Consider the following 27,634-nt stretch of genomic DNA (forward strand, 5'->3'; position numbering starts at 1 on the left):
CTCCTCTCAAACAGAACATCCAAGAATGGTAGCTTGCCATATTTCTCCACTTCCATTGTAAATTTGATGGATGGGTGTCTAGAGTTGATGTGGTCTCGGAATTGGTTCAATGCTGGGAGGCCATGTGGCCAAATGACGAAAGTATCATCCACATATCTCTTCCACAGGGAAGGACGAAGGGTGGATGTCTGGATGGCATCTGATTCGAATTTCCCCATGAAAACATTGGCCATCACTGGTGACAAGGGGGAACCCATAGGGGTACCCTAATTTTGTTTGTACAAAGTACCATTCTAGGTAAAGTAAGTGTTGGTGAGGCAATGCCTAACCAGCGCAGGTACATCCCAGTTCAGTCAATGTTGGACCAAGTCTTCAATTATTGTTATTGTGTCAGGCACTAGAACCTTGGTGAAAAGAGAGACCACATCAAAACTGGCGATGACCATATCAGGAGACAGTACAATGTCCTTGACCATAGAAACCAATTGGGTTGAGTTAAGTACTGCTGAGGTCGTCTTGCCAGTGAAGGGAAGCAGAGTACCTGATTTTGATACAGGCATGCATCGGATCTGAGTACGTGTGCAAAATTTGGAATTCATTGAAAAGGAAGTAGACTAAATTTAGATTGCAAGATTTGACCACGACACAGAAATCAAGTTAAGTAAAACTGTTCAAAAACCTCTTTCATGAAGGATTTTACGGGAACGGAAATCGGCAAATGACGAACCAGACGTGACGTTACGCTTCAAGAGTGCGGTGGAGGGGGGTGGGTTGAAAACCTTGGTGACATGACATCACTAACGGGGTACACCACCCCCAGGCGTCTCACGCCGATAAGGTAATGCGGAGTAGTCAGAGTTTGTTTATTTAGATTCCTTTTCATTTGCTCCCACTATTGAAGAGAGACCCCTTGGTTGCATGAGCTCAACAACGTGAACATTATTGTGTATACACTGTTTGTATACACTGTATGTTTGTATACACTGTGTGCCTGTGTACAAACTATCTCAGTCAACCCATGGCACCTGGGTTTTGCCCCGTGACCTCCTGCCGGCGGGCGTTCGACACTTCACGTGGCCTTAACGTGCACATAGCCTGGCACAAGTGCCGTGGTGACATCACCGCCACTTAGTGGCGAATGGCGGTTGTTGTACTTGTTAATGTGTTTGTTTATACACTCTGTATGTGCAGACTGTGTGTGTACGCTGTGTGGGTGGTCCTAATCAGTCGGGCGGCATCATCTTATCATCAGCTGCGCAATGCTGAGTGGAAGCTACCTGGTCTGTCGCTCCGCACAAAGCTTCGGGTCTTCTCGGCCAGTCATGCCCTTCCTTCTACAGACATGTGAAACGTAGATCCCTCTAAATGGAACATCTGCGCCGGTTAGAAACATTCAGGTTGGCATGCCTACACTCAGATTAAGGAAAGCCAAGTGATAGCGCATTCTCTATTTATTTCAGAGATTTCAAGGTTAAAATCCGACAGGCACACCTGGCTACTCCAGTGGCTGTAAAACATACTATTGTTTCATTTAAAATGCTTAAGTCATTGCAAATATTATTCAGAAATTACATGACGGAGATTACACACCAATTATCGCCCCCTACTCACAAACTCATTCCCACATGCAAGGCTGGTGCAGGGCCACCTGTTGCCACACGGGGGCAGCTACCACGGGGTGCTCTTCGAGTATTTGTGATGAGATATGATACAAAACTCCGAGTCGCTGAGGCAATTAAGTAAGCACCATATAAATGCATTTATCACATAGTGAATGCTTGGGAGCTCATTGGCTCTCACTCCTGGTTAGAGATCTACACAACCCACAGGTCCATAAATACTGGCCGCTCTTACTCTGCAGGCTGAACCTCGGAATTGAGTGTTCAACTTCACATTCTTGCATTAAAGGCACGTGACAAAAGGTGAATCTATTGGGGCTTCATTGTCTCAAGCTTACACATCTACCGGGTCTCCATTTAACGTTGTATTGTCTAAGAAGTCCACCCACACCTCCACTTCCACAAACTGCTGGGAGTTGCTTCGCTCTGCATCAGAGTAAGAATTCTTCTCCTGTTTCACGTTGCCCTCATCGATGTGAAGGTCTGATTTCGGAGTTGAATCTTCATCTTCACATTTTACCTTCACTTCTTCGCTCTTCACCATCACTTCTTCACATTTCACCTTCGCATCTTCATATTTCACCTTGATACCTTTTAAAGTGTCCAAGCTGTGATTTTCTTCTGGTTCTTGTTTTATGAGGGATGTGCTCATTGCAGGACTTTGACTTTCACAAGTCGATGTCAGACTCCACTCCTTGGAGATCTTCTGATGCCTGTGTGTCATCTGGTGCCTTTTAAGATGTGTTGACTGTGCAAACGCCTTCCCGCACAGAGTGCACCGAAAGGGTTTCTCTCCCGTGTGTGTTCTCTGGTGGATCTGAAGAACTGATGACCATGCAAATGCCTTCTCACAAACAGTGCACTTGAAAGATTTCTCTCCTGTGTGTGTTCTCTGGTGTATTTTAAGATGTGATGACGTTGTAAACGCCTTTCCGCACAGGGTGCACCTGAAGGGTTTCTCTCCTGTGTGTGTTCTCTGGTGTCTTTTAAGATGTGATGAATCTGAAAATGCCTTCCCACACACACTGCACTTGAAGGGTTTCTCTCCCGTGTGTGTTCTCTGGTGTATTTTAAGATGTGATGACTCTGCAAATGCCTTCCTGCACAGAGTGCACCTGAAGGGTTTCTCTCCTGTGTGTGTTCTCTGGTGGCTCTGAAGAATTGATGACCGTGCAAATGTCTTCTCACACACAGTGCACTTGAATGGTTTCTCTCCTGTATGAGTTATCTGGTGATGTGTCAAATTTCCAGTACGATCCGTGCTGTTTGCATACTGGTCGCATTGTTGACTTTGTGGACCGAGCTGAGCTGAGTGCCTTTGCTGCATCAGACCAATTCTGCACAGCAAAGTGGTAGAGGAAGCGTCGTCAGCTGCAGACAGAAAAAAGAAATATCAACACCATCTACGTCTGTATAAAGTCACAGATGAATGCATATATACACAGTCACACATGACTTTCACGTCTATACTTATTCATATATTCATGATATAGTTAAAGAGATCCCCCAAATCATAACATGGGCTCTTAAGGCACACAAGTGGTCAGAAATATGCCTAGAAGCCCTAGTATCTTCAAAATTAATGTTTACCCAAAACTCAAAGCACACAATTTAGGCTATCTGGCTATGAAAGAAATATATATTTAAGCAAATTTCAGCTTACATAGCAAAGGGTGTTGAAAATACTACTTGTATTTTGCATTCATATATAAATTAATTTTCAATCGCAACTTAGGTGAAGCCAGGCTCAGATTTGCTTGAATGCTCGGATGAACAGACTTAACTTCAGCTGCATATGTGCTGTATTAATTTTATGACTGTTACCATGCTCATAAAAGTTCCAGAGGAAAACTAAAATAATCTATTGTTTTTATTTGACCTGTGTTCAAAAGAGTTAATATACTTTACAGCAAATACAAACTTGACACTGTCACACACTGGCATGGTAAAACGGTGGTGTGTCCAGAAACATGCTTGGCTGCCTTCATCTGCTCAGTATTAATGCTATCTCACAACACCAAGTAATTAATTTATGAACAATCAATATAGCGGAGTGCTACAATAAGTTAAGTTTTCACTTATCAATCATGTTCGCTGTCAGCGATAATACAATTATAATTGTTGAGTTCATAATGCAGTGAAATAACTGCACGTAGATAAACTCTTACACACACATTGCACATGAAGTAAACTTGACACAGTGCTCATGCAATGATAGGTGTAATTTAATCCCATGTAAGTGTGGATCACTTGTCAGCAGGTCATGGGAATGATCCAGGTGTCAAGGGATGACTGAGATGATTGACAGATGCACCAGCTGGACTCCCCGCTGTCTTGCTGCGTTTTCGGCACCCAGCGTTCCACCCATTCATGTGAGCATCGCTCCTCTGACCTCATTGTTGTTGCAGAGTAAATACCTCCAACTGCCCTGCAGCATAAGTCACATGCCTCCTCCACAAAGGAACATCTTGACACTACTGGTACCAGTCATCAGCAGGTCTGATCACCTCCACATCCTCCAATCTATTATCTAGCCAATGCCATGGCTGTTTAGCCCCTAAGGTTCTAATACAATATTGTCTGGTTCAATAGAGGGATCATAGGCAGGCCAGTCTTCATTGTATAAGCCAGCACAGACGGTCCTTAAAATAAGTTAATATTTTGCATCCACAGAGAAAGGAGTCATATCTGTGGCCAAGAAGACTCGCAGCTTTGTTCGTTTCTAAATCTGCCTTGTCCTGGTGATGGTTGTGGCGGCAGCACATTGAGCAGGGCAGCCCAGACCTCCCTTTCCCTGGCAACAGGCTCTTGCTCTTACTGGGGAATTCCCAGGCATTTCCAGGCCAGCTGAACTACATAGTCCTACCAGCGTGTCCTGGGTCGGCTCCGGGGTCTTTCCCCAGTGGGACATGCCTGGTAGAGTACGAGGGGGAGTCTATTGGGGGCATCCTTACAGATATTCTATATTGATATCACCCATGAAACGAGGCCTGGGGGAGGTGTTCGCCAACAAGCGCCTGGCAGCTTGGTGGCCCACGTAACACATTCGGGCCCAGTCTGGAACGACTATGTGGCGCTATCCTGTGCGCCGACCATCCGCAGGATGAAGGGTGAGGGGCACGTGCAATGCCAGTATGGCTGGGAGAGGGATGGTCTCAGATGGACTAAACCTTGGCAATGCACACTCACAGTTTTGTATGGAGCAAAAGTCCAGGCAGCTTCCAGACTGTTACAGTCTAATGAAAGAATGCTGCTCGACTAATTTGAAGTGAGACTTTGGCTGTCAAACCAGAGCTGGTCGTGAAAATTCCCAGGCAGGTGATTTTTGTGGAACATATGCAAGGCCCCATTTTATGATGGAATTATCCAGGCGCAGAACAAGATTCCCTCACCCCAACTGATTGAGTAGCCAATACCAGATCATCAGCAGATGTAACATTGTTGACCAGCAGAGAACAATCCCTCAACTATAGCCATTGTAACCGAAATGAATGCAATTTATTCATATTGCCATTGTGAGCTTCTCAAACTACATCATTATTTAAGATGCTATGTAATGTAATGCATGGGGCCAGAGTGAATTTCTGTCACAAGCAAATTTGAACAGGAAATGGCTCCGACTCCTGGTCACACAGCTTTACATGGGCCTACCCAAAATCCTAAAAATACTCAACGCATGTGAGCAGAGCAGCAGTAACATTTAAAACAAACAACCCAAAGCCCCAAGTCTCTTTATGGTACTATAGGCCTTAATTTCATCAAGAAAACGGAGATCTAGTTCCTGATAAAAATCGGTACTCCTCTGCTGTCGTAGGACGCAAAATACAGCAGCCCCTTGAATATCACAGAGGTTAAGTTCTTGGAAAGTGCCGTGCGAAAGGTAAAAGTGCAATATTCAATACTTAGGGCTTACCTACGTAAAGGTGTTAGGTAAACGGAAACTAAAATTTACAACATCACAATTGAAATAAGCACTGTACTGTATTCCAAATAGCCTAAAAACTAAACAATTGAAATAAATCTTCTTGGTTCTTTTGGTAAAGTCACGTAGAAGGGAAATAATAAAATAATAAAACATAATAAAATAAAATTCTCACGACGTTTCGGCCATAACACAAGCAGCCGTCCTCAGGTGAAGACAGAGCTGTCTGAAAGACAGCGCTCCAATGAACACTGCTAAGCTTGGCAGCGTATTTTAAGCTGGGTGGGAGGAGAAGAGTGCCTTGACAAAGGAGTTTACATATCAACATACGAATTTAGCATTGAACAAGCTGTGTTAATGTGAAAGAATGAGCAGAATGTTAATGTGAGGAATTAGCATGTAACTGGTCACGGAAGTGGCTATGTTAAAGTCAGAGTTTAGATATCAACAGAGGCATTTAGTATATTGATGCTAAAGAACTGCAACCCCCACTATCATACAATAAACCGATGTGAAAGAACTAAATATAAACTACATCAATATAATCAATGTACTCAATATATTCTCCAATAAGCTGAGCTATTAACATTAAGTAACTGGGTATACAATACACTATATAATGACTATCATATAGTGAACCGATAAAAAACTAAAATATAAACTACATCAATATCATCAGTATTCTCAATATAATCTCCAATAAGCTGAGCTACTAACAATAAGCCATTATACATTACACTTAAATGTCGCAAAAATTATTATAATATGCCTCCATCTAATCTTTTTTTTTTCTTACATCACACGACTATACCCTGTAATATAAACTGCCATAGACAGACCCCAACAATGAATTATACACTGCGTTACTATAGACTATAATAATATTAGACATGTAATATTACACTATGTATTATTCTACCAACCCTACTGTATACCACACTGCTGTATATTCACTATGCAATTATGATACTATATATTACCTCATGAATTATATTAAATATTACACTGTTATACTATTTATTATTATACAATCTGCTATAAACCATACTATTGACAGTTGCGTGAAAGGTACTAAGAGGCAATGCCAGCGAATGGACTGCAGTCTGAAAGTCACCATAAAACAAAATCAATCAAGACCCAAAATGGTTTATCACACCCTTCCAATGATTGCTGAGCCAGAATCCATCTTCTCGGTTGAAATTGTCTCTGTTTGTATATGTGGATTGCCTCGTGAACGAATCTCTCATGGTAGCTGGATGGCTTGCAGAGAACCTCCGTCTTGGAGAAGTCAATGTCACGTGAACCCAATGAATTATAACAGTGATCTGCCACGGCTGAGGTGTTCATCCTACCGTGTTTCAGGTCTGCTTTATGTTCACGGATTCGGTCCAAGACATGTCGTTTGGTTTCTCCAATGTAACTGCTACCACAGAGGAAACTTAGTTTGTAGACGCCAGGGTACTGTATGTCTGGAACCACATATTTTACAGACGGGACCAGATCACGGATTTTATGTACTGTGTTGAATCGGACCTGGATCTTGTGTTTATTCAGGATTTTGGAGATCTTATTTGTGACCCCCGCAATGTAGGGTAAGGTGATGGTTTTAAATGGCTCCTCAAAAGGATCCTTCTTCATGGTTGGAGTGATGGCTTTGCGGATTGTGTAGTTGGAGTAACCATTAGCCTTGAGAGCTTGGTGTACGTGCTTGAGTTCACTGGCAATGTGTTCCTGGTCGGAGATGCATTGGGCTCTATGGTGTAGAGTCTTGATGAGGGAATTCTTCTGGGATGGATGGTGGTGGGAATCCGGTTTTAAGTAAGCATCCGTATGGGTAGCTTTCCTGTAGACAGAATGGCTCATTGAACCATCAGGTCTCCTTTTAATTAGGACATCCAAAAAGGGTAGCTTGCCATCCTTTTCGACTTCCATGGCGAATCTGATGGCTGGGTGTATGGAATTGATATGGTCGAGGAATTGGTCTAGAGCCGGCCGGCCATATGGCCAGATAAGGTCGGGCGTAGAGTGGCAGTCTGGATGGCGTCAGTCTCAAATTTCTCCATGAAAACGTTGGCTACAACTGGAGATAGGGGGAAGCCCATTGGGGTGCCCTCAGTTTGTTTGTAGAAAGTTCCATTCCAGGTGAAGTATGTGTTGGTTAAGCAGTGTCTCACCAGGGGGGGTACATCAGTATGAAGTCCTTGATCAATGATTGCGATGGTGTCAGGTACGGGAACCTTGGTGAACAAGGAAACCACATCAAAACTGACAGGTCGTCTGGGGACAGGGAAATACCCTTGATTGTCGATACCAGGTCTTCACCTGAGGACGGCTGCTTGTGTTGTGGCCGAAACGTCGTGAGAATTTTATTTAATTATGTTTTATTTTTATTATTTTATTATTTCCCTTCTACGTGACTTTACCGAAAGAACCAAGAAGATGAATCCCTGAAGTCACGAAAGCTTGAAATAATCAAAAATGAATAATAAACATTGAGAAACCGTAAACATAAAAATGTACAAGACAAAAATAGTAAAAATCTATATAAATAAAGCAGGCTTTGCGCATGTGCACTTTTTTGTGAACCAAATTGCGCCAACACCATGAAACCAACACACCTCAAATTTTCCATGTGCTCTCACGGGTGTGATAGTATTTTTTGCTCTATTTTTAGCTTAACTGCTCACCTTCAACACCTGCACACTCCAAACCCCCCTGCTCCTCACCTACCCCCCTCTCTTTCTCTCGTCATGTGTTAAAGCCCGGGGGGATTGTCACTACTTCCGGTTTCCCACACACGCAAACACATTATGACATTTCATATAGGGGCCATCCATTTAAGTACATACGCAAATATCTGTCAAAACTTGACCTCTCCCCCCCTCCCTGTACGCACGCATACTTTTTACACACCCCCTCCACCTGCGTACGTATGCTTGCTGCGATGGCTGCACCTACATATTATGAAATTGCAGTCCAGCAAAAAGCAAGACAGCATGCCAACAGTGCTGTTTTGCCTGCACCTACATCGAAAGCAACTCCTCAACAGCAATGAACTACACAGAATACTGACACAGCACAAATGGATGCTGCCATAGCTAATCAAACTCCTGTCCACCAACAAGCAAGGCAGCTTGCAAACAGCACTACAATGCCTGCAATCAGGTGTCTAACCTACAGCCAAAAGGAAAAGTATTTTTTCCATACATTCCTCACTTCATTTACATTTCTTATCCATTAGTTGTCATTGGTTCCATGTCTACTTCTTGCAGCTACTGCCATGCAATAACATGGAAAAGAGACTCTCCAGGGTTATGCTGCAACAAGTACCATGGTTCAGCTCCCTACAATTAATGATCATCCCGAGCCTATTCATGTATTGATACCTGTCAACACTACCTATGCAAGCCAATTCCAAAACAACAATAGAAGAACTCATGCTTCCAAAATTACATGTTTTGGCACCAACCAACTCATCCCGACATCTGTCTACATGCCCACATAATCGCATTCGCAGTCTGCTGCCACTACCTAATTTGCATGACTGACAATCGGTGACAGGCTCAACAGCATTGCAAAAATGTCATCAACACCAAGATGCAAATCCTGCAAGGTGATGATGGCTACCATTTCCTAGTCCGCCAAAACTGACCCAGCAACAGGCTTACCAACACAAAAGATTTCCGCCATGGACGTTTTTTCCTTCAGGATCATAGTGCGAAACGGCAGCTTCAATCTCTTACTGAGATGCAAAGAGCTCTTCCGCAATTTGCTGTCGATGTGTATGCCAAAATTGAAACTTCATTCAATTAAACCCACTTGATGGCAAAACATCCAACATTGTCTATCCTGAAGCTCTCCAAGGGTAACAACTTTAAAAGCTGCCCTCATTATGAAACAAGCCCTGCGATTGTATAACACAACCAAAAAACGTGACAATATACACACATTTACAGGCTTCATTGGCAGAATTCAATAATTCTAATGAAGCCAACATGGAAGGACATTACTCTTAGTGTTTGATTACTGAGACCTGTGCGAAGCCGGGTAACTTAGCTAGTACTGAATATATACCATACTTCAGATGATGTCTGTGCATGAGTGGGGAGCGGTGGTGCAACGGTTAGCATGCTGCACTATAAACCCAGCGACCCGATTTATATTCCCACAAAGCCAAGGCACAACATTTGGCTGTCGCCTGATGACGCTGGTTGTAATGACTAGTGAAACATCGTACTCAAGATTATAAATGTTGTGGCTTGGTTTTCCAACACACAACCGGCGTGCTGTACAAGTGACAAATTGGCCACATTCTGTTTACGTGACAACCCTTACTAGTTGGCTGGGTCGGGTGGTGGCGGGTTTAAAGACACATTTATATATTTACGCGATCTAACCCAAACAAACCTGTATTACGGATGTAATTTGGAGTTTGCGTGTCTCTCTTTCCCCGTGGTTGCGTGGATTTTCCTCCGGATCCTCCGGTTTTTCCCTGCACATTTAGAGTCAACATCGCCACGCGTTTAGAGTATTTGACCGATACACATTTCCACACGTTGATAAGCTCAAGTGGGCTTGGCAAAATAGAAAACTGTAGTGAGCCAGGTGAAGACAAATTAAACTTAAGCAGAGAATTAAAGCAAATGCAATCAGGCGAGGGCAGGAGGCCATCGATTCCATACTCGCTGCTACTCAATTGATATCCCTACAAGGGGGAGAAGGAGCGAGGCTCTACCTGGGTAAACAACAACAACCACCACAACAACCACAGCAACGATGTGAACTTCTCACCTCGGATCTCAGTGAGTGCGCGCGAGTCCAGGCAGCTTCCTGGTATCTCGTGACGTCACGCGGCAGCAGGAGGTGACATGACGTCACTTGCGGGGTAAAACACCCCAATGAACGGCTGTGTAAGTGAATAAATTATGTTAATGAGTCGAGCCCATGTTGAGTGATGGGGCGTGGCTGCTGAACCCGTCGCAATGAACTCGCGACGGTTTTTATGAATATATTATGTTAAGTGCCTGGCCGTTGCTTTGCCCACAAGGATTTTAACCCAAAAAACCTTTATTGTGGAGGATTTTATGGGAACGGAAATCGGCAAATGACGAACCAGACGTGACGTTACACTTGAAGAATGCGGTGGAGGGGGGTGGGTTGAAAACCTTGGTGACTAGACGTCACTAGCGGGGTACACCTCCCCCTGGCGTCTCACGCCTACGAGGTAATGCGGAGTGGTGAGAGTTTGTTTATTTAGATTTCTTTTCCATTGCTCCCACTCTTGAAGAGAAACTCTTATGGGCGCATGAGCTCAACAACGCGAACATTATCTCCATATATATAAAAGGCAAAGTTGTGAATGTGTGTCTGTTCAAAATGTTTAGCGTACTTCCCGACATGCAACAAACTTGAAATTTCCCATGTGGGTACTTTCCAGACTGTACACCATGCAAAAATTATCAAAATACACTTTTGTGGTTTTTTTGGTGGGGGGGGAGCTCAATAATGCATATATGTTGTGCACGGCAAGTGAGCTGTGACGTCAAATCTGTCATGGTGACCCGCGCAGGGAAAGGTAATGTAAAGGTAATGCATTTTAGTGTAGTGGTTAGCGCGCTGCGCTACGAACTTGGCGATCCGAGTTTGATTCCCGCTCACGGCCACCACCGGTGACGATTATTTTAACCGCTCCTGGGCCTCCCCTAGGTCGACTCAGCCTCAAACGAGTAACTGGTGTGGTGTGTGAACATCGCCACTGGGGAGAAAAAGGCGGCCGGGCGTGGTGAATCCAAGTCCCGGGCAAAGCCGGGTAGTAAAGCTAGTTGTGTATACACGAGTGACGTGCGGTGAGGTCAATGGCTGGGGAGGCAATGGCTCGTGTCAGAGCCAGATTCACACACTGAGGGGGGCGTGGCCTCACGCTGGGGGGCGTGGCCTCACTGAGGGGGCGTGTCCTCACTGAGGGCACATCGGCCACCAGCCAAGGGTGCAATGTACGGACATGGGAGAGGACAGTGACGGGGGGGAGGGTGATGTAAGGGATGTCAGGGGAAGGATTCCCACCAAAAGGAGGGGGAGTGGGACGGTGACAGGGGAAGGGGGAGGAGCAAGCGAGGAGATATAAGAGAGAGAACAGGCGGGAAGAGGGGGAACTTGGCGGGAACAAGATTGAGAAGGCTGGGGATGAAGGAATAAAAGACGAACCCCCTGCAACCTTGTGTTGGCTCTCCTTTACACTACTCAGCCAGGACAGTTGGTAGGCTGTCTTACTAGAGCACCCCGAGATGGTAGACGGAGACGAAGACGAGAAATTTGGCGATGATGGACTTCAGCAGCACGACGGGAATCTCACTCCAACAACAGCCCAAGATTCCTCTAAGAGGCCCCTCTTACTCTCTGCGTGGCCTCGCTCCGCCCCGGCCACTCCTCCTTACTGGAACCTACCAGCCGATTCCTGGTGTGCTCCCTTCTGTGACCTTTCCTCTAGATCCCCCTCTCGTGGAAATCCTGGCCTGCTCACGTCAGGACAGCCTATGCCGCAGATCCCCTTTTCTGCCAGCAGCCAGTGCTATGCCACTACATATTTATACAATGTATTTGCACTGTTTACGCTGTATGTACATTGTGCGTGTATACCTTGTGGGTACACTGTGTACATTGTGTGTACATAATACATGTCTACAATGTGTGTGGGTGATCCGAATCAGTCGGGCGGCATTCTCCTTTCATCAGCTGCATAATGCTGTGTGGAAGCTACCTGGTCTGTCGCTTTGCACAAAGCTTTGGGTCTTCTCGGACAGTCATGCCCTCTCTTCTCTAGGAAGGTGAAACGTGGACCTCCCTAAACGGAACATCTGCGTCCATTCGAAACATTAAGGCTGGAATGCCTACACTCAGATTGAGGGAAGCCAAGTGGTAGTGCAATCTATATTTATTGAAAAGGTTCAAGGTTGAAATCCGACACAAACTCATGCCTACATGCAGGCTGGTGCAGGGCCAACTGTTGCCACACGGGGGCAGCTGCCACTTGGGGGTGGTCTTCGAGTATTTGTGATGAGATATGATACAAAACTCCGAGTCGCTGAGGCAATTAAGCAAGCACCATATAAATGCATTTATCACATAGTGAATGCTTGGGAGCTCATTGGCTCTCACTCCTGGTTAGAGATCTACACAACCCACAGGTTCAAATATACTGGCCGCTCTTACTCTGCAGGCTGAACCTCGGAATTGAGTGTTCCAACTTAACATTCTTGCATTAAAGGCTTGTGACAAAGGTGAATCTAGTGGGGCTTCATTGTCTCATGCTTACACATCTACCGGGTCTCCATTTAACTTTGCAATGTCTAAGAAGTCCACCCACACCTCCACTTCCACAAACTGCTGGGAGTTGCTTCGTTCTGCATCAGTCAGAATTCTCCTCCTGCTTCACGTTGCCTCCGTCGATGTGAAGGTCTGATTTCGGAGTTGAATCTTCATCTTCACATTTTACCTTCACTTCTTTGCTCTTCACTGTCACTTATTCACACTTCACCTTCGCATTTTCCTATTTTACCTTGATACCTTTCATAATGTCCAAGCTGGGATTTTCTTCTGGTTCTTGTTTCATGAGAGATGGGCTCATTGCAGCACTTTAACTTTCACAAGAAGATTTCAGACTCCACTCCTTGTGGATCTTTTGATGCTTGTGTTCTCTGGTGTCTTTGAAGATGTGTTGACTGTGCAAACGCCTTCCCGCACAGAGTGCACTTGAAGGGTTTCTCTCCTGTACTCCTGGTGCTGCTGATACACTTGGGCTATGTGCATCTCCAAACCCTAAAAAAAGTTTGCCTTTAGAGGCGAACCCCTTTTTCCTCATGACGACAGCTTGTGTCGCGATCGCAACGTCGTGGTATTTTTTATTCACTTAATATCATTTTTATTATTTTTTCTATCTACGTGACGTTATCGAAAAAACAACTAATATGTGTGTATACACACCGTGTGTGTAGTGTTGCCACAGTAGGGGGCACAGGTGGTGCATTTGCCAGTCATCTCAGTCAGTCGACCCATGGCACCTGGGTCTGCCCCGTGACCTCCTGCCGGCGGATGTTCGACACTTTACGTGGCCTTAACGTGCATATAGCCTTGCACAAGCACCGTGGTGACGTCACTGCCACTTAGTGGCGAATTGCAGTTGTTGTTCTTGTTAATGTGTATGTGTAGTGACTAACTCGGAGACGATAAGACTTGGAGGCACTTCTTTATTAACGAGCACCATCGGGGTTAAAACTTAATATTTAATCCGTCTTATCGGTGACGCTACTCAACCAGGACAGTTGGTAGGCTGTCTGACTAGCGGCGCCCCGAGATGGTAGAGACGGAGACGATGACGAGAAGAATGGCGAAGACGAGAAGAATGGCGACGATGGACTTCAGCAGCACGACAGGCATCTCACTCCAACAGCCCGAGCTCCCCCACAGAGGCCCCTCTTATACGGTCAGCGTAGCCTCGCTGTCCCGGCCAGGCCCCCTTACTGACTGGAACCTCCTAGCGGATTCCTGGTGTGCCCCTTCTGTGACCTTTCCCTTAGATCCCCCTCTCGTGTATATCCTGGCCTGCTAACGTCAGGACTGCCGCATGCCGCAAATCCCCTTTTCTGTCTGCAGCCAGTGTTATGCAACTACATATGTATACACTATGTGTATGTGCAGACTGTGTGTTTATGCTGTATGTACATTGTATGTGTACATTGTGGGTACATAATACATGTCGACAGTACATGGGTGATCCGAATCAGTCGGGCAGCATTCTCTTTTAAAATCCTTTATATTAAGTTCACTTGCTTGCTTGCGCGCTTACGACTGTGCAAATCTTTCGGTCGTTTTTTAACCCACTTCCCATGATCCAATCGAGCTGACATTTTGCACACAGACTCGTTATGCGTGACAATTTATTTTCGTGAAATTTTTTTTCCAAAACTTTGCACTTTTTATGGAATTTTTTTTTCATATTTAATTTAAAATACCAATGTGATAAAAATGAAACTATTACTCAATAAAAACAGAAATGAATAATAAAATAAAACCGATGCCACGCATATAAAGGATTTATAGTGAAAAACTTTGTTTTTACGGGTTAATTTTTTATCAGCTGCGCAATGCTGTGTGGAAGCTACCTGGTCTGTCGCTTGGCACAAAGCTTTGGGTCTTGTCAGCCAGTCATGCCCTGCCTTCTTTCGGCATGTGAAACGTGGACCCCTCTCAATGGAATATCTGCGTCCGTTCGAAACATTAAGGTTGGAATGCCTACACTCAGATTGAGGGAAGCCAAGTGGTAGCACATTCTCTATTTATTACAGAGGTTCAAGGTTCAAATCCGATAGCCACCCCTACCTACTCCAGAAACATTAACCAAAATATGCACTTTCTGCTTAACAGTGGATGTAAAACATACTGTCATTCAAAACACATAGGTCATTACATGTTGGTGTCAATGTCAAAATTTGGGTAATTCCGAATAGTATCCAAAAATTACATGATGGAGAGTTCACATCAATCATCGCCCCCTACTGACAAACTCATGCCCACATGCAGGCTGGTGCAGGGCCACCTTATCCCACACAGGGGCAGCTGCCACTTGGGGATGCCCTTCGAGTGTTTGTGATGAGTTATTATACAAAACTCCGAGCTGCTGAGGCGATTAAGCAAGCACCATATAAATGAATTTATCACATAGTGAACGCTTGGGAGCTTACTGGCTCTCGCTCCTGGTTAGAGATCTACCAAACCCACAGGTCCATAAATACTGACCGCTCTTACTCTGCAGGTTGAACCTAGGAATTTAATGTTCAACTTCACATTCTTTAATTAAAGGCCCGTGACAAACTTGAATCTATTGGAGCTTCATTGTCTCAAGCTTGCACATCTACAGGGTTTCCATTTGACTTGGTCTTGTCTCAGAAGTCCACCCACACCTCCACTTCCACAAACTGCTGGGAGTTGCCTCGCTCTGCCTCACAGTCAGAATTTTCCTCCTGCTTCACGTTACTTCCATCGATGTGAAGGTCCGATTTTGGAGTTGAATCTTCATATTTAACCTTCACTTCTTCGCTCTTCACTGTCACTTCTTCAAATTCATAATTGACCTCTTCATATTTCAACTTGATATCTTTCAAAGTGTCTAAACTGGGATTTTCTTCCAGTTCTTTTTTCACAAGGGATGGGCTCATTGCAGCACTTTGACTCAGACTTGACTCCTTGGGGATCTTCTGATGCCCGTATGTTCTCTGGTGTCTTTGACGATTTGATGAAGTTGCAAACGTCTTCCCGCACATTATGCACTTGAAGGGTTTCTCTCCTGTGTGTGTTCTCTGGTGTATTTTAAGAGAAAATGCATTTGAAAATGCCTTACCACAAATGCCGCACTTGAAGGGTTTCTCTCCTGTGTGTTTTCTCTGGTGCAATACAACAGTAAATGACTGTGAAAACGCTTTCCCGCACAGAGTGCACTTGAAGGGTTTCTCTCCTGTGTGTGTTCTCTGGTGATTTTTAAGAGTAGATAAACCTGAAAATGCCTTCCCACACACACTGCACTTGAAGGGTGTCTCTCCTGTGTGTGTTCTCTGGTGATTTTTAAGAGTAGATGAATCTGAAAATGCATTACCACACACACTGCACTTGAAGGGTTTCTCTCCTGTGTGTGTTCTCTGGTGACTTTTAAGAGTAGAGGAATCTGAAAATGCCTTCCCACAAACACTGCACTTGAAGGGTTTCTCTCCTGTGTGCTTTCTCTGGTGAATTACAACAGTAAATGACTGTGAAAACGCCTTCCCACACACAGTGCACTTGAAGGGTTTCTCTCCTGTGTGTGTTCTCTGGTGAGTTTTAAAAGTAGATGAACCTGAAAATGCCTTCCCACAAACACTGCACTTGAAGGGTTTCTCTCCTGTGTGTGTTCTCTGGTGTTTTTTGAGAGTAGATGAACATGAAAATGCCTTCCCACAAACACTGCACGTGAAGGGTTTCTCTCCTGTGTGTGTTCTCTGGTGTCTTTGAAAATGTGGTGCCTGTGCAAACGCCTTCCCGCACAGACTGCACTTGAAGGGTTTCTCTCCTGTATGTGTTCTCTGGTGTCTTTGAAAATGTGGTGACTGTGCAAACGCCTTCCCGCACAGACTGCACTTGAAGGGTTTCTCTCCTGTGTGTGTTCTCTGGTGGATCTTAAGAGCTGATGACCCTGCAAACGCCTTCTGGCATAGAGTGCAATTGAAGGGTTTCTCTCCTGTGTGTGTTCTCTGGTGTTGTGTCAAGTTTCCAGAACGATCCGTGCTGTTTGCATACTGGTCGCATTGTGGCCTTGTTGCAACGAACTGCGCTGAGTCCCTCTGCTCCATCAGACCAAGTCTGCAGAGGAAGCGTCAGCTGCAGACAGAAAAAAATATCCACATCTACGTCAGTATCAAGGCACAGAGGAATGCATATATACACAGTCACTCATGACTTACACGTTGATACTTATTCATATATTCATAATATAGTGAAAAAGATTCCCCAATTCATCACACGGGCTGTTAAGGCACACAATGAGAGGACAAATGGTCCTAAATATGCTTAGACACCCGAGTATCTTCAAAATGAATGTTAACCCAAAACTCCAAGCACAATTTCGGCTGTCTGCCTACAAAATGAAATATTTATAAAAGCAAAATTCAGCTAACATAGCAAAGGGTGTTGAAAATTATATTATTTGTGTTATGCAGAAATGCATAAATTAATGTTCAATCGTAACTTAGAGGTGTGAAGCCAGGCTCACATTTGATTGAATGCTCGGATAAACATATCTAGCTTTAGCTGCATATGTGCTATGTTAATTTCCTGACCAATTTCATTCTTATAAACATTTCCAGAGGAAAACAAAATAAACTATTGTTTTGAATTAACCTCCGTGTTCAAGAGTCAATATACTTTACTGCATATACAAACGTTACTGTCATACACTGGCATGGTAAAAAGGTGGTGGTGTGTCCAGAACCATGCCTGGCTGCCTTCATCTGCTCAGTATTAATGCTTCCTCACTTAACCATGTAATTGAGGATCAATCAACATAGCAGAGGTCCATAATAAGTTAAGTTTTCACTTATCAATCATGTTTGCTGTTGGTGATAATCAAACTCTAATTGTTGAGTTCATAATGCAGTGAAATAACTGCGCCACCACTCCCCACATAGATAACTCTTACACATACATTTCAGATGGATCAATATAAGAAAAAACAAAACAGTGAGCATTCATCACTATTTTGAAGTAACCTTGTCACAGTGCTCATGCCATGATAGGTGAAATTTAATGCTATGTGTGGATCACTTGTCAGCAGATCATGGGAATTATCCAGGTGTCATAGGATAACCGACTGAGATAATTGACAGATCTGTAGTTCCCACGGTCTTTCTGCATTAAAGGCACCCAGTTACACCCAATCATGTGAGCGTCACTACTCCGACTTCATTGTTGTTGCACAGCAAATACCCCCAACTGCCTAGCAGCATACCTCAGGGGCCTCCTCCACAGAGGCTGATCTTGACACTCCTGGTAAAGTCATCAGCAGGTCTGATCACCTCTACATCCTCCAATTTCTTCTCTAGCCAATGCCATGCCTGCTTAGCACCTAATATCTGCATTAACAGAAGCAGCTTGACCATGCGGTGTCGGAGTATGCAGGATTCATGACCCAACCAATGCAGGCTTGCTTGCCAAAGAGACTCACTGATTATATTCTGTACTCATATTTCAGGGATCTGTAAGGTACTCATACAATCTTGTCTGGTTCAATAGAAGAGGGATCATAGGCAGGCCTTTAAATAAGTTCATATTTTGCATCCACAGAGAAAAGAGTAATATCTGTGGCCAAAACGACTCGCAGCTTTGTTCGTTCGTTTCTAAATCCGCTTGTCCTGGGAAGGATTGAGGCAGCAGCACATTCAGTAGGGCAGTCCAGACCTCCCTTTCCCTGGCGACAGACTCTAGCTCTTCCTGGGGAATTCCCAGGCCAAACGAGCTACAGTCCCACCAGCGTGTCCTGGGCCGCCCCCGCAATCTTCCCCCAGTGGGACGGGCCTAGTGGAGTTCGAGGTGGCATTTATTGGGGGCAGCCTTTCAGATATTCTATACTGATATCACCCCTGGAACGAGGCCTGGGGTGGTGTTCGCCAACAAGCACCTGGTGGCTGGGTGACCCACGTAACCCAGTCGGGTCCAGGCATGAATGGCTACGTGGTGCTGTCCTGTCTGCCCACCAACCGCAGGATGAAGGGTGAGGGACGGGTGCGATGCTAGTCTGGCAGGGAGAGGGATGGTTTCAGACGGACTTGACCTTGGCAACTGATATTCACAGCTTCCACACAGTGTTACACAGTCTAATTAAACAATGCTGCTCGATTAATTTGAAGAGCTGGTCGTGAACACATTAACCAGGTATGGGAGCTCCTCCAACATTTGCAGAACTGCCTGATTATTCATGGAGAGTTGAGCAAGTGCAATGTTCTTGGTTCTTTCGGTAAAGTCACGTAGAAGGGAAGTAATAAAATAATAAAACATAATAAAACAATTCTCACGACGTTTCGGCCACAACGCAAGCAGCCGTCCTCAGGTGAAAACCAGGTCCGTCGAGGCGACAGAGTCTGAATGAAACAGCACACGAGCTTGGTGCATATATATAAGCTGGGCGCATTGACAAAGGAATTTGCATATCAAAAGGAATTTAGCATATTTATGGGAAATGCAGGAATGTGATTAGTACTGCATATGCATGTGCATTATGCAGGATTAACAGCATCAAAGGGAGCTGCAGTTACTGCTGCTGCAGCAGTTGCTGCTGCTGCTGCAGTTTCTGCTGCTGCTGCAGTTGCTGCTGCAGTTGCTGCTGCTGCTGCACTTGCTGCTGCTGCTGCACTTGCTGCTGCTGCTGCTGCACTTGCTGCTGCTGCTGCTGCACTTGCTGCTGCTGCAGTTGCTGCCTTATCCATTTTAATATAACACTATGTATTATTCTACCCACCCTAATGTGTATCATACTGCTATATGTTTACTGTACAATTACGACACCATACATTACTCTGCACACTGCACCATGCCAGTGAGTGGAACGTGGTCTGAAAGTCACCGTAAACGTGAACACAATCAGTTAAGATCCGAAATGGTTTATTACGTCCTTCCAATGATTGCTAAGCCAGAATCCATCTTCTCGGTTGAAATTGTCTCTGTGTTTGTATATGTGGATCGCCTCATGAACGAATCTCTCATGATAGCCAGATGGCTTGCAGAGAACCTCTGTCTTGGAGAAGTCAATGTCATGTGAGCCCACTGAATTGTAACAGTGATCTGCCACGGCTGAGGTGTTTGTCCTACCGGACCGCATCCGTGAACATAAGGCAGACCTGAAACACGGTAGGACAAACACCTCAGCCGTGGCAGATCACTGTTACAATTCAGTGGGCTCACATGACATGGACTTCTCCAAGACAGAGGTTCTCTGCAAGCCATCTGGCTATCATGAGAGATTCGTTCACGAGGCGATCCACATATACAAACACAGAGACAATTTCAACCGAGAAGATGGATTCTGGCTTAGCAATCATTGGAAGGACGTAATAAACCATTTCGGATCTTAACTGATTGTGTTCACGTTTACGGTGACTTTCAGACCACGTTCCACTCACTGGCATGGTGCAGTGTGCAGAGTAATGTATGGTGTCGTAATTGTACAGTAAACATATAGCAGTATGATACACATTAGGGTGGGTAGAATAATACATAGTGTTATATTAAAATGGATAAGGCAGCAACTGCAGCAGCAGCAAGTGCAGCAGCAGCAGCAGCAGCAAGTGCAGCAGCAGCAGCAAGTGCAGCAGCAGCAGCAACTGCAGCAGCAGCAGCAACTGCAGCAGCAGCAGAAACTGCAGCAGCAGCAGCAACTGCTGCAGCAGCAGTAACTGCAGCTCCCTTTGATGCTGTTAATCCTGCATAATGCACATGCATATGCAGTACTAATCACATTCCTGCATTTCCCATAAATATGCTAAATTCCTTTTGATATGCAAATTCCTTTGTCAATGCGCCCAGCTTATATATATGCACCAAGCTCGTGTGCTGTTTCATTCAGACTCTGTCGCCTCGACGGACCTGGTTTTCACCTGAGGACGGCTGCTTGCGTTGTGGCCGAAACGTCGTGAGAATTGTTTTATTATGTTTTATTTTTATTATTTTATTACTTCCCTTCTACGTGACTTTACCGAAAGAACCAAGAAGATGAATCCCTGCAGTCACGAAAGCTTTAAATCGAAATTTAAGTGCAATGTTGTATGACATGAAATTCTTAGGCAGACGATTTATTTTTGTGGAACATATGCAAGGCCCTATTTAATGATGGAATTAACCAGGCACAGAACAAGATTCCCTAACTCCATCTGATTGTGTAGCCATTACCAGATAATCAGTATATCTAACATGGTTGACAAACAGGGATTGACCCCTTAACTATAACTATGCATCGATTAGCGTATCATTGCAACCGTAATGAATGCAATTTATTTATATGGCCATTGTGAGCTTCTCATAAACTACATAATTATGGACGATGCTATGTAATGTAATGCATGAGGCCAGAGTGAATTCCTGTCACAAGCCAAGTTGAACAAGAAAAGGCTTTGACTCCTGATCATGCTGCTTTAGACAGGCCTGCCCAAAATCATAAAAATCATCAACGACCTTCTACACAACACAGACGCTATACAACAGCTACGACTAAATACATCAATTATACATTGCCTATTAACGAATAAAAAAGCATGCACACACTTGCTTTAAAATAATAAAATATGTACACACCACCATACGCATTCTATTCATACCCACTTCAAGCACTACAAATAATTACTCCCTCCAACAACTTACAGCTTTACACTTCGTTCCTTTGTGGCTATGTCTTCACATTCCTACAACGATTATACATTTAACTCGCATTTAATTAACAATCTCTATATAGCATTTACTCACACACTCAGTACACTGGTCTTCAATATTTTAGATGTGTTTTGTCCGTGGCTTTGACAAAGTTCTTCATCAGACCCAGCTTGATGTGTACGGGTGGTAACAACATCTTCCTTGATTCAACAAGTGGTGGATGCTAAACACCTTTCCTCCCAGGCTCCAATGTAGTGGGAATTTCTCACATGACTATCCCATTCTCAGAGAAAACAGCAGTACTTCATGTATCCAGTCTGTAGACCAAACAAGAGAGCAACAACCTTCAAATCACCACAAAGCTGCCACTGATGTTGGTCATAGTTTATGCACCTCAAAAGTAGTTTCATGTTGTCATAGCTTTCCTTCATATGGACTGCATGACGAACTGAAATTGATGGCGAAACATTTCCATTATGCAGTAAAACAGCTTTAAGATTCATCTTCGATGAATCAATTAACAGTCTCCACTCATCTGGATCATGAACGATGTTGAGGGCTGCCATCACACCATCGATGTTGTTGCAGGCAACAAGGTCACCTTCCATGAAGAAGAATGGGACAATATCCTTTTGACGGTTACGAACATGGAGCCTAAACATCACCAGATTTCATTGCTGCAGTCTGGAGTCCCAACAGCTCTGCTTTACTCTTGGGTAGTTCCATATCCCTCAAAATGTCTTTCAGTTCACCTTGTGCTATGAGGTATGGTTCAGAGGAGGATGAGAGAAAATTTGGGTCATGTGACCTTGATGGTCCAGGACCAGAAGTTTCATCCTCTTCCTCGCCTGACTCAAGTGAGAATGATTCTGGTGCATCAGGAACCGGCAGTCCTCCTCCGTGGGGTACTGGGCGTATTTTTTGACACACCTTTCCCAACTGGAGGCGCCATGCAGAAGTAACAATTGCTGATATGATCTATTGGCTCTCTCCAAATCATTAGCACTGCTAAAGGCATAGATTTCCTTTTCCTGTTCAACCATTGGGAAAGATTTGTTGCACAAGTGTTGCAAAATGTGTGGGGCCCACATCTTGTCCTGATCTCCAAAAAGTCACTTCACCACAAACATAGCAGAAATTATCTGCTTTGTTTACACAAGTACGAGGCATCTCTGCTCACTTTGGCAAAACAGAAAGAAATGTGTCCCTTTGCTAAATCAAATATTGAAAAATAAGAGAGCACGACACTGCATGATTTCTAGAGCTGATATAGGGCAACTTGTTCAGTAGTGATGTAAGCCTAGTTATGATTGCATTATCCATGACTTATAAGAATAACATGATGCAATTCATATCATGTATAAAGCAATACCAGGTTCAGATCACATCATTCATTGTTTTGTTCAAAAAGCAAGTACTGTACTCTGGTTCTTTAGGTAAAGTCACATAGGTGAGAAAGCAGGGTCTGCTGCTGAGGCAGACTGCTTAAAAAAAGGTTTGAAATGGGTGGAGCTCAAGGGTTATAAAGAAGTGGCCGGGGCTAGTGATGTTAATGTGAGAAATTAGCATGTAACTGTAAGATAGGAGAGCGGCCTCCTTGATGAGCGCACGGAAGTGGCTATGTTAATGTGAGGGATCAGCATGATGCTAATGTGAGAAATTAGAGGGCACGGAAGTGGCTATGTTAATGTGAGAGATTAGCATGATGTTAATTTGAGAAATTAGCATGTAACTGTAGAAAAGAAGAAGAGCGGCCTCCTCGACGAGGGAGTGCAACCCAACGGGTGTAATCTGAAAGGCCTGCGAGTATGAAAGTGCAATGCAACAGACATGCGAGCATGAGAGTGCAATCCAAAGGCATCAGAGTGCAATGCAACAGACATGTCAGAATGAGAGATCTAAGAGAGAGAGAGACAGAGTGGAAATAACAACTGACATATGCAGGTTAGATGGAAACATCAGTCAGTTAAGACTTCACCTGGTTAATAACGTCCTTCCAATGATTGCTCAGTTTGTACCCATCTTCCCGGTTGAAGTTGTGTCTGTGTTTATATATCTGGATGGCTTCGTGAACAAATCTCTGAAGGTAGCCGGTAGGTTTGCAGAGTACCTCCGTCTTGGAAAAATCAATTTCATGCGAGCCCACAGTGTTAAAACAATGATCGGCAACGTCAGAAGTATTGGTCCTACCATGTTTCAGATCTGACTTGCGTTCACGGACGCGGTCCAAGACATGTCGTTTCGTTTCCCCAATGTAACTGCTGCCGCAACCACAGCTCAGTTTGTAAACACCAGAGTATTGCATGTCAGGAATCACATCTTTTACAGATGGGATTATATCATGGATTTTGTGTACTGTATTGAAATGAACCTGGATCTTGTGTTTGTTTGGTAACCCCTGCTATGTACGGTAAAGTGATGGTTTTGGTTGGATCCTCAGAAGGTTGTCTCCGCATTTCAAACCTTTTTTAAAACAGTCGGCCTCAGCTGCAGACCCTGCTTTCCCACCTGATGATGGACGCTTGTGTTGCGCCAGAAACGTGATTTATTTCATTTTATGTTATACCTACGTGACTTTACCGAAAGAACTAAAGAGTATGAATTCCAGCAGTCACGAAAGCTTCATATCAAGCAAGTACAGTCCAAACCCAGTTATAGATTTATTCATAGATGCATTCAAAGATTTATTTTAGTAATTTCTAGTTTAAAATGAATAACATTCTCTTTGTAACTCACACATCCTCTGCCATTCCCAAAGTCAAGGGTCGTATGTGCTGGAATGATTAGCATATCTTGAATACTAGAGCCAAACAACAATTTTAAGAATCATTTTAATTCTCAATGACCCAAAATAAGTAAAGTTGGACTACATTTATTTCAGACGCATTTTTGATAAAAACCAGTTCTATTTACTCTTTTCTGCTTATTAACTTTGATCTCCAACTATGTTCCTTGCGGAAACCGTGCGCTTGTCTTCACCGAAGCCGATTACAATAATTGATGCCATTCGTACAAATGCTGCAATGGCTGCAATTAGAGCTCCTGAACACAAACAAGTGAGACGGCATGCCGCCTGTGCTGCACATAAAGCTAATGAATCTCCAAGACAATGTTGCGATGGCTGCACCTATTGATAATGACACTACTGAACACAAAGAAGCAGGACGGCATGCGACCAGTACTGCTATGCCTGCACCTAGAGTGAATGCAACTCAACAGCAATAAGCTACACAGAAAACTAACACAGCACAAATGAATGCTGCCACAGCTAATAAAACTCAAGTCCACCGACAACCAAGGCAGCTTGCAAACAGCACTACAATGGCTGCAACCAGGTGCCTACTCTGCAGCCAAAAGGAAAAGTCTTCTTTTCCATATATTCCTCACTTCATAAGAGGTTTTTGGATTAGATTGCGTAAATTTCTAAATGTGTCGTTAAAACCCGACACACCCAACTAGTAAGGGTTGTCACGTAAACAAAACATGCCAATTCGTCACTAGTACAGCACACCGATGTGTTGGAGAGCCAAGCCACAACATTTACAATCTGAGTAAGACGTTTTGGGTGAGTACTGAGTCTGTGGGTGAGTGCTGAGTCTGTGGGTGAATGCCGAGTTTGTGGGTGAGTGGTGAGTCTGTGGGTGAGTGCCGAGTCTGTGGGTGAGTGCTGAGTCTGTGGATGAGTGCAGAGTCTGTGGGTGTATGGTGAGTCCGTGGGTGAGTGGTGAGTCTGTGGGTGTGTGGTGAGTCTGTAGGCGAGTGGTGAGTCTGTGGGTGAGCGCTGATTCTGTGGGTGAGTGGTGAGTTTGTGGGTGAGTGGTGAGTCTGTGGGTGAGTGGTGAGTCTGTGGGTGAGTCTGTGGGTGAGTGGTGAGTCTGTGGGTGTGTGGTGAGTCTGTGGGTGTGTGGTGAGTCTGTGGGTGAGCGCTGAGTTTGTGGGTGAGTGGTGAGTCTGTGGGTGAGCGCTGAGTCTGTGGGTGAGTGTTGAGTCTGTGGGTGAGTGGTGAGTCTGTGGGTGAGTGGTGAGTCTGTGGGTGAGCGCTGATTCTGTGGGTGAGTGGTGAGTCTGTGGGTGAGTGGTGAGTCTGTGGGTGAGTGCTGAGTCTGTGGCACTGCCGTGGATTCAACACAAACCGAGAAAGAGGTGCAGCCGGCTCCAACGTCCGCCCAACGTTCCGAGGGTCGACTTTGCTCCTTTTAATTCTAACAAACACAAAGACAGACGGGCGTATCGAGAGAGTCAACGCGAGGCCGGCGATTCGCGTTGAGGAGCAATTCCCCCGGGGTCGGATCTTGGCCGTGGAAATTCGGCAGCAGCTGGGCAACACCGCACGGCGATTCCCGACGACGTCGGAGATTTGTTTGCGAAGCTAGAGCGCTCAAAGGCGAGTATCCTTATTTTGGCAAAAATAAAAACCGCACCGCACCGTCGGATTAACGCGAGACGGTCGGAACGCGCTCGCTGGAAACGCGAATCGAAGCCGATTCCCAGCATCGGATCCTGCACCGCGGAAGATTCGGCACAAGACGAGGAACAAGTCGAGCCCCGTCTCGCGTCGGTGAGCGTTTAAAACGAGTCACCTATCGGGGGTTTAAGGCGATTACCCTTATTTTGGCACAACAACAAAAACGACGCACCGGTGATCAACGCGAATCGAAGCCACTTCCCCAGCGTCATCTGAACGTCGCGATCCGGTACAAGACGGACGTCGGGCGAACGTTCAAAACGCATCGACTCTGATTACCCTTGAACACGTAGACTTACGCGACCAATATCCATAATAGAGGTGTTTTGGGTTAGATCGCGTAAATATATAAATGTGTAGTTAAAACTCGCCACCACCCAACTAGTAAGGGTTGTCACGTAATTACAACTCGCTTCACTGATGAAGTTGGTTGTAATTACTGGCGAAACGCCGTATTCAAGATTGTAAATGTTGTGGCTTGGCTCTCCAACACACAACCAGTGTGCTGTACTAGTACACTACAATATACACTACACACTACACTATACACTAGTGCTGTACTAGTACACTACAATATACACTACACTATACACTAGTGCTGTACTAGTACACTACACTATACACTAGTGCTGTACTAGTACACTACACTACACACTGCTATACACTAGTGCTGTATTAGTACACTACACTATACACTAGTGCTGTACTAGTACACTACGATATACACTACACTACTATACACTAGTGCTGTACTAGTACACTACACTATACACTAGTGCTGTACTAGTACACTACAATATACACTACACTACTATACACTAGTGCTGTACTAGTACACTACACTATACACTACACTACTATACACTAGTGCTGTACTAGTACACTACACTACACACTGCTATACACTAGTGCTGTACTAGTACACTACACTATACACTAGTGCTGTACTAGTACACTACAATATACACTACACTACTATACACTAGTGCTGTACTAGTACACTACACTATACACTACACTACTATACACTAGTGCTGTACTAGTACACTACACTATACACTACACTACTATACACTAGTGCTGTACTAGTACACTACACTACTATACACTAGTGCTGTACTAGTACACTACAATATACACTACACTACTATACACTAGTGCTGTACTCGTACACTACACTATACACTACTATACACTAGTGCTGTACTAGTACACTACACTATACACTACACTACTATACACTAGTGGTGTACTGGTGACGAATTGGCCACGTTGTTTACGTGACAACCCTTACTAGTTGGCTGTGTCGGGGTGGTGGCGGGTTTTCACGACACATTTATATATTTACGCGATCTAACCCAAAACAACTCTTATGGGTGATTACGCTTATTTTCTGACCCAACAAAAAAAACACCGCTTGCAAGCCGCCTCTCACTTTGACGCGTCTCTCTCTCTCCCTTCGTCGCTCTCTCTCATCCCCTCCTTCCGCCTCCTTCGACCGCCGCTGCCACTTTTGTTCCTTCCGCCTCCTTCTTCCTCTCCTTCCGTTCTGTTCGTTCTCCCACTTTTCGCTCCGCTCCGCAAGCCACAAAGGAAACAACAATGGCCGCCGAAAGAGGGTGAGGAGGTGAGGGGGAGATGGCGACCCCCCCCCCCCCCCCCGCATTGTAACGAGTGGTGGGGTACCCC

General features: G+C 44.6%; 1 protein-coding gene across 1 annotated transcript; it reads right to left on the reverse strand.

Moving 5' to 3' along the window:
* Nucleotides 1–1,438: 1,438 nt before the first annotated feature.
* Nucleotides 1,439–27,591, reverse strand: LOC133361637 (zinc finger protein 234-like). The gene is made up of 6 exons (XM_061580612.1): nucleotides 27,381–27,591; nucleotides 25,614–25,682; nucleotides 15,483–16,944; nucleotides 10,333–10,368; nucleotides 9,949–10,033; nucleotides 1,439–2,990 (listed from the first exon to the last, which is right to left on the reverse strand). Exons 3-6 carry the CDS (start codon nucleotides 16,914–16,916, stop codon nucleotides 1,954–1,956), a joined length of 2,592 nt encoding a protein of 863 aa, XP_061436596.1. The 5' UTR covers nucleotides 16,917–16,944; nucleotides 25,614–25,682; nucleotides 27,381–27,591; the 3' UTR covers nucleotides 1,439–1,953.
* Nucleotides 27,592–27,634: the final 43 nt, after the last annotated feature.

This window comes from Lethenteron reissneri, unplaced genomic scaffold (genome assembly GCF_015708825.2).
Source record: "Lethenteron reissneri isolate LAM-NWPU_2019-01 unplaced genomic scaffold, ASM1570882v1 scaffold_116, whole genome shotgun sequence".
In the NCBI taxonomy this organism is placed as follows: Eukaryota; Metazoa; Chordata; class Hyperoartia; order Petromyzontiformes; family Petromyzontidae; genus Lethenteron; species Lethenteron reissneri.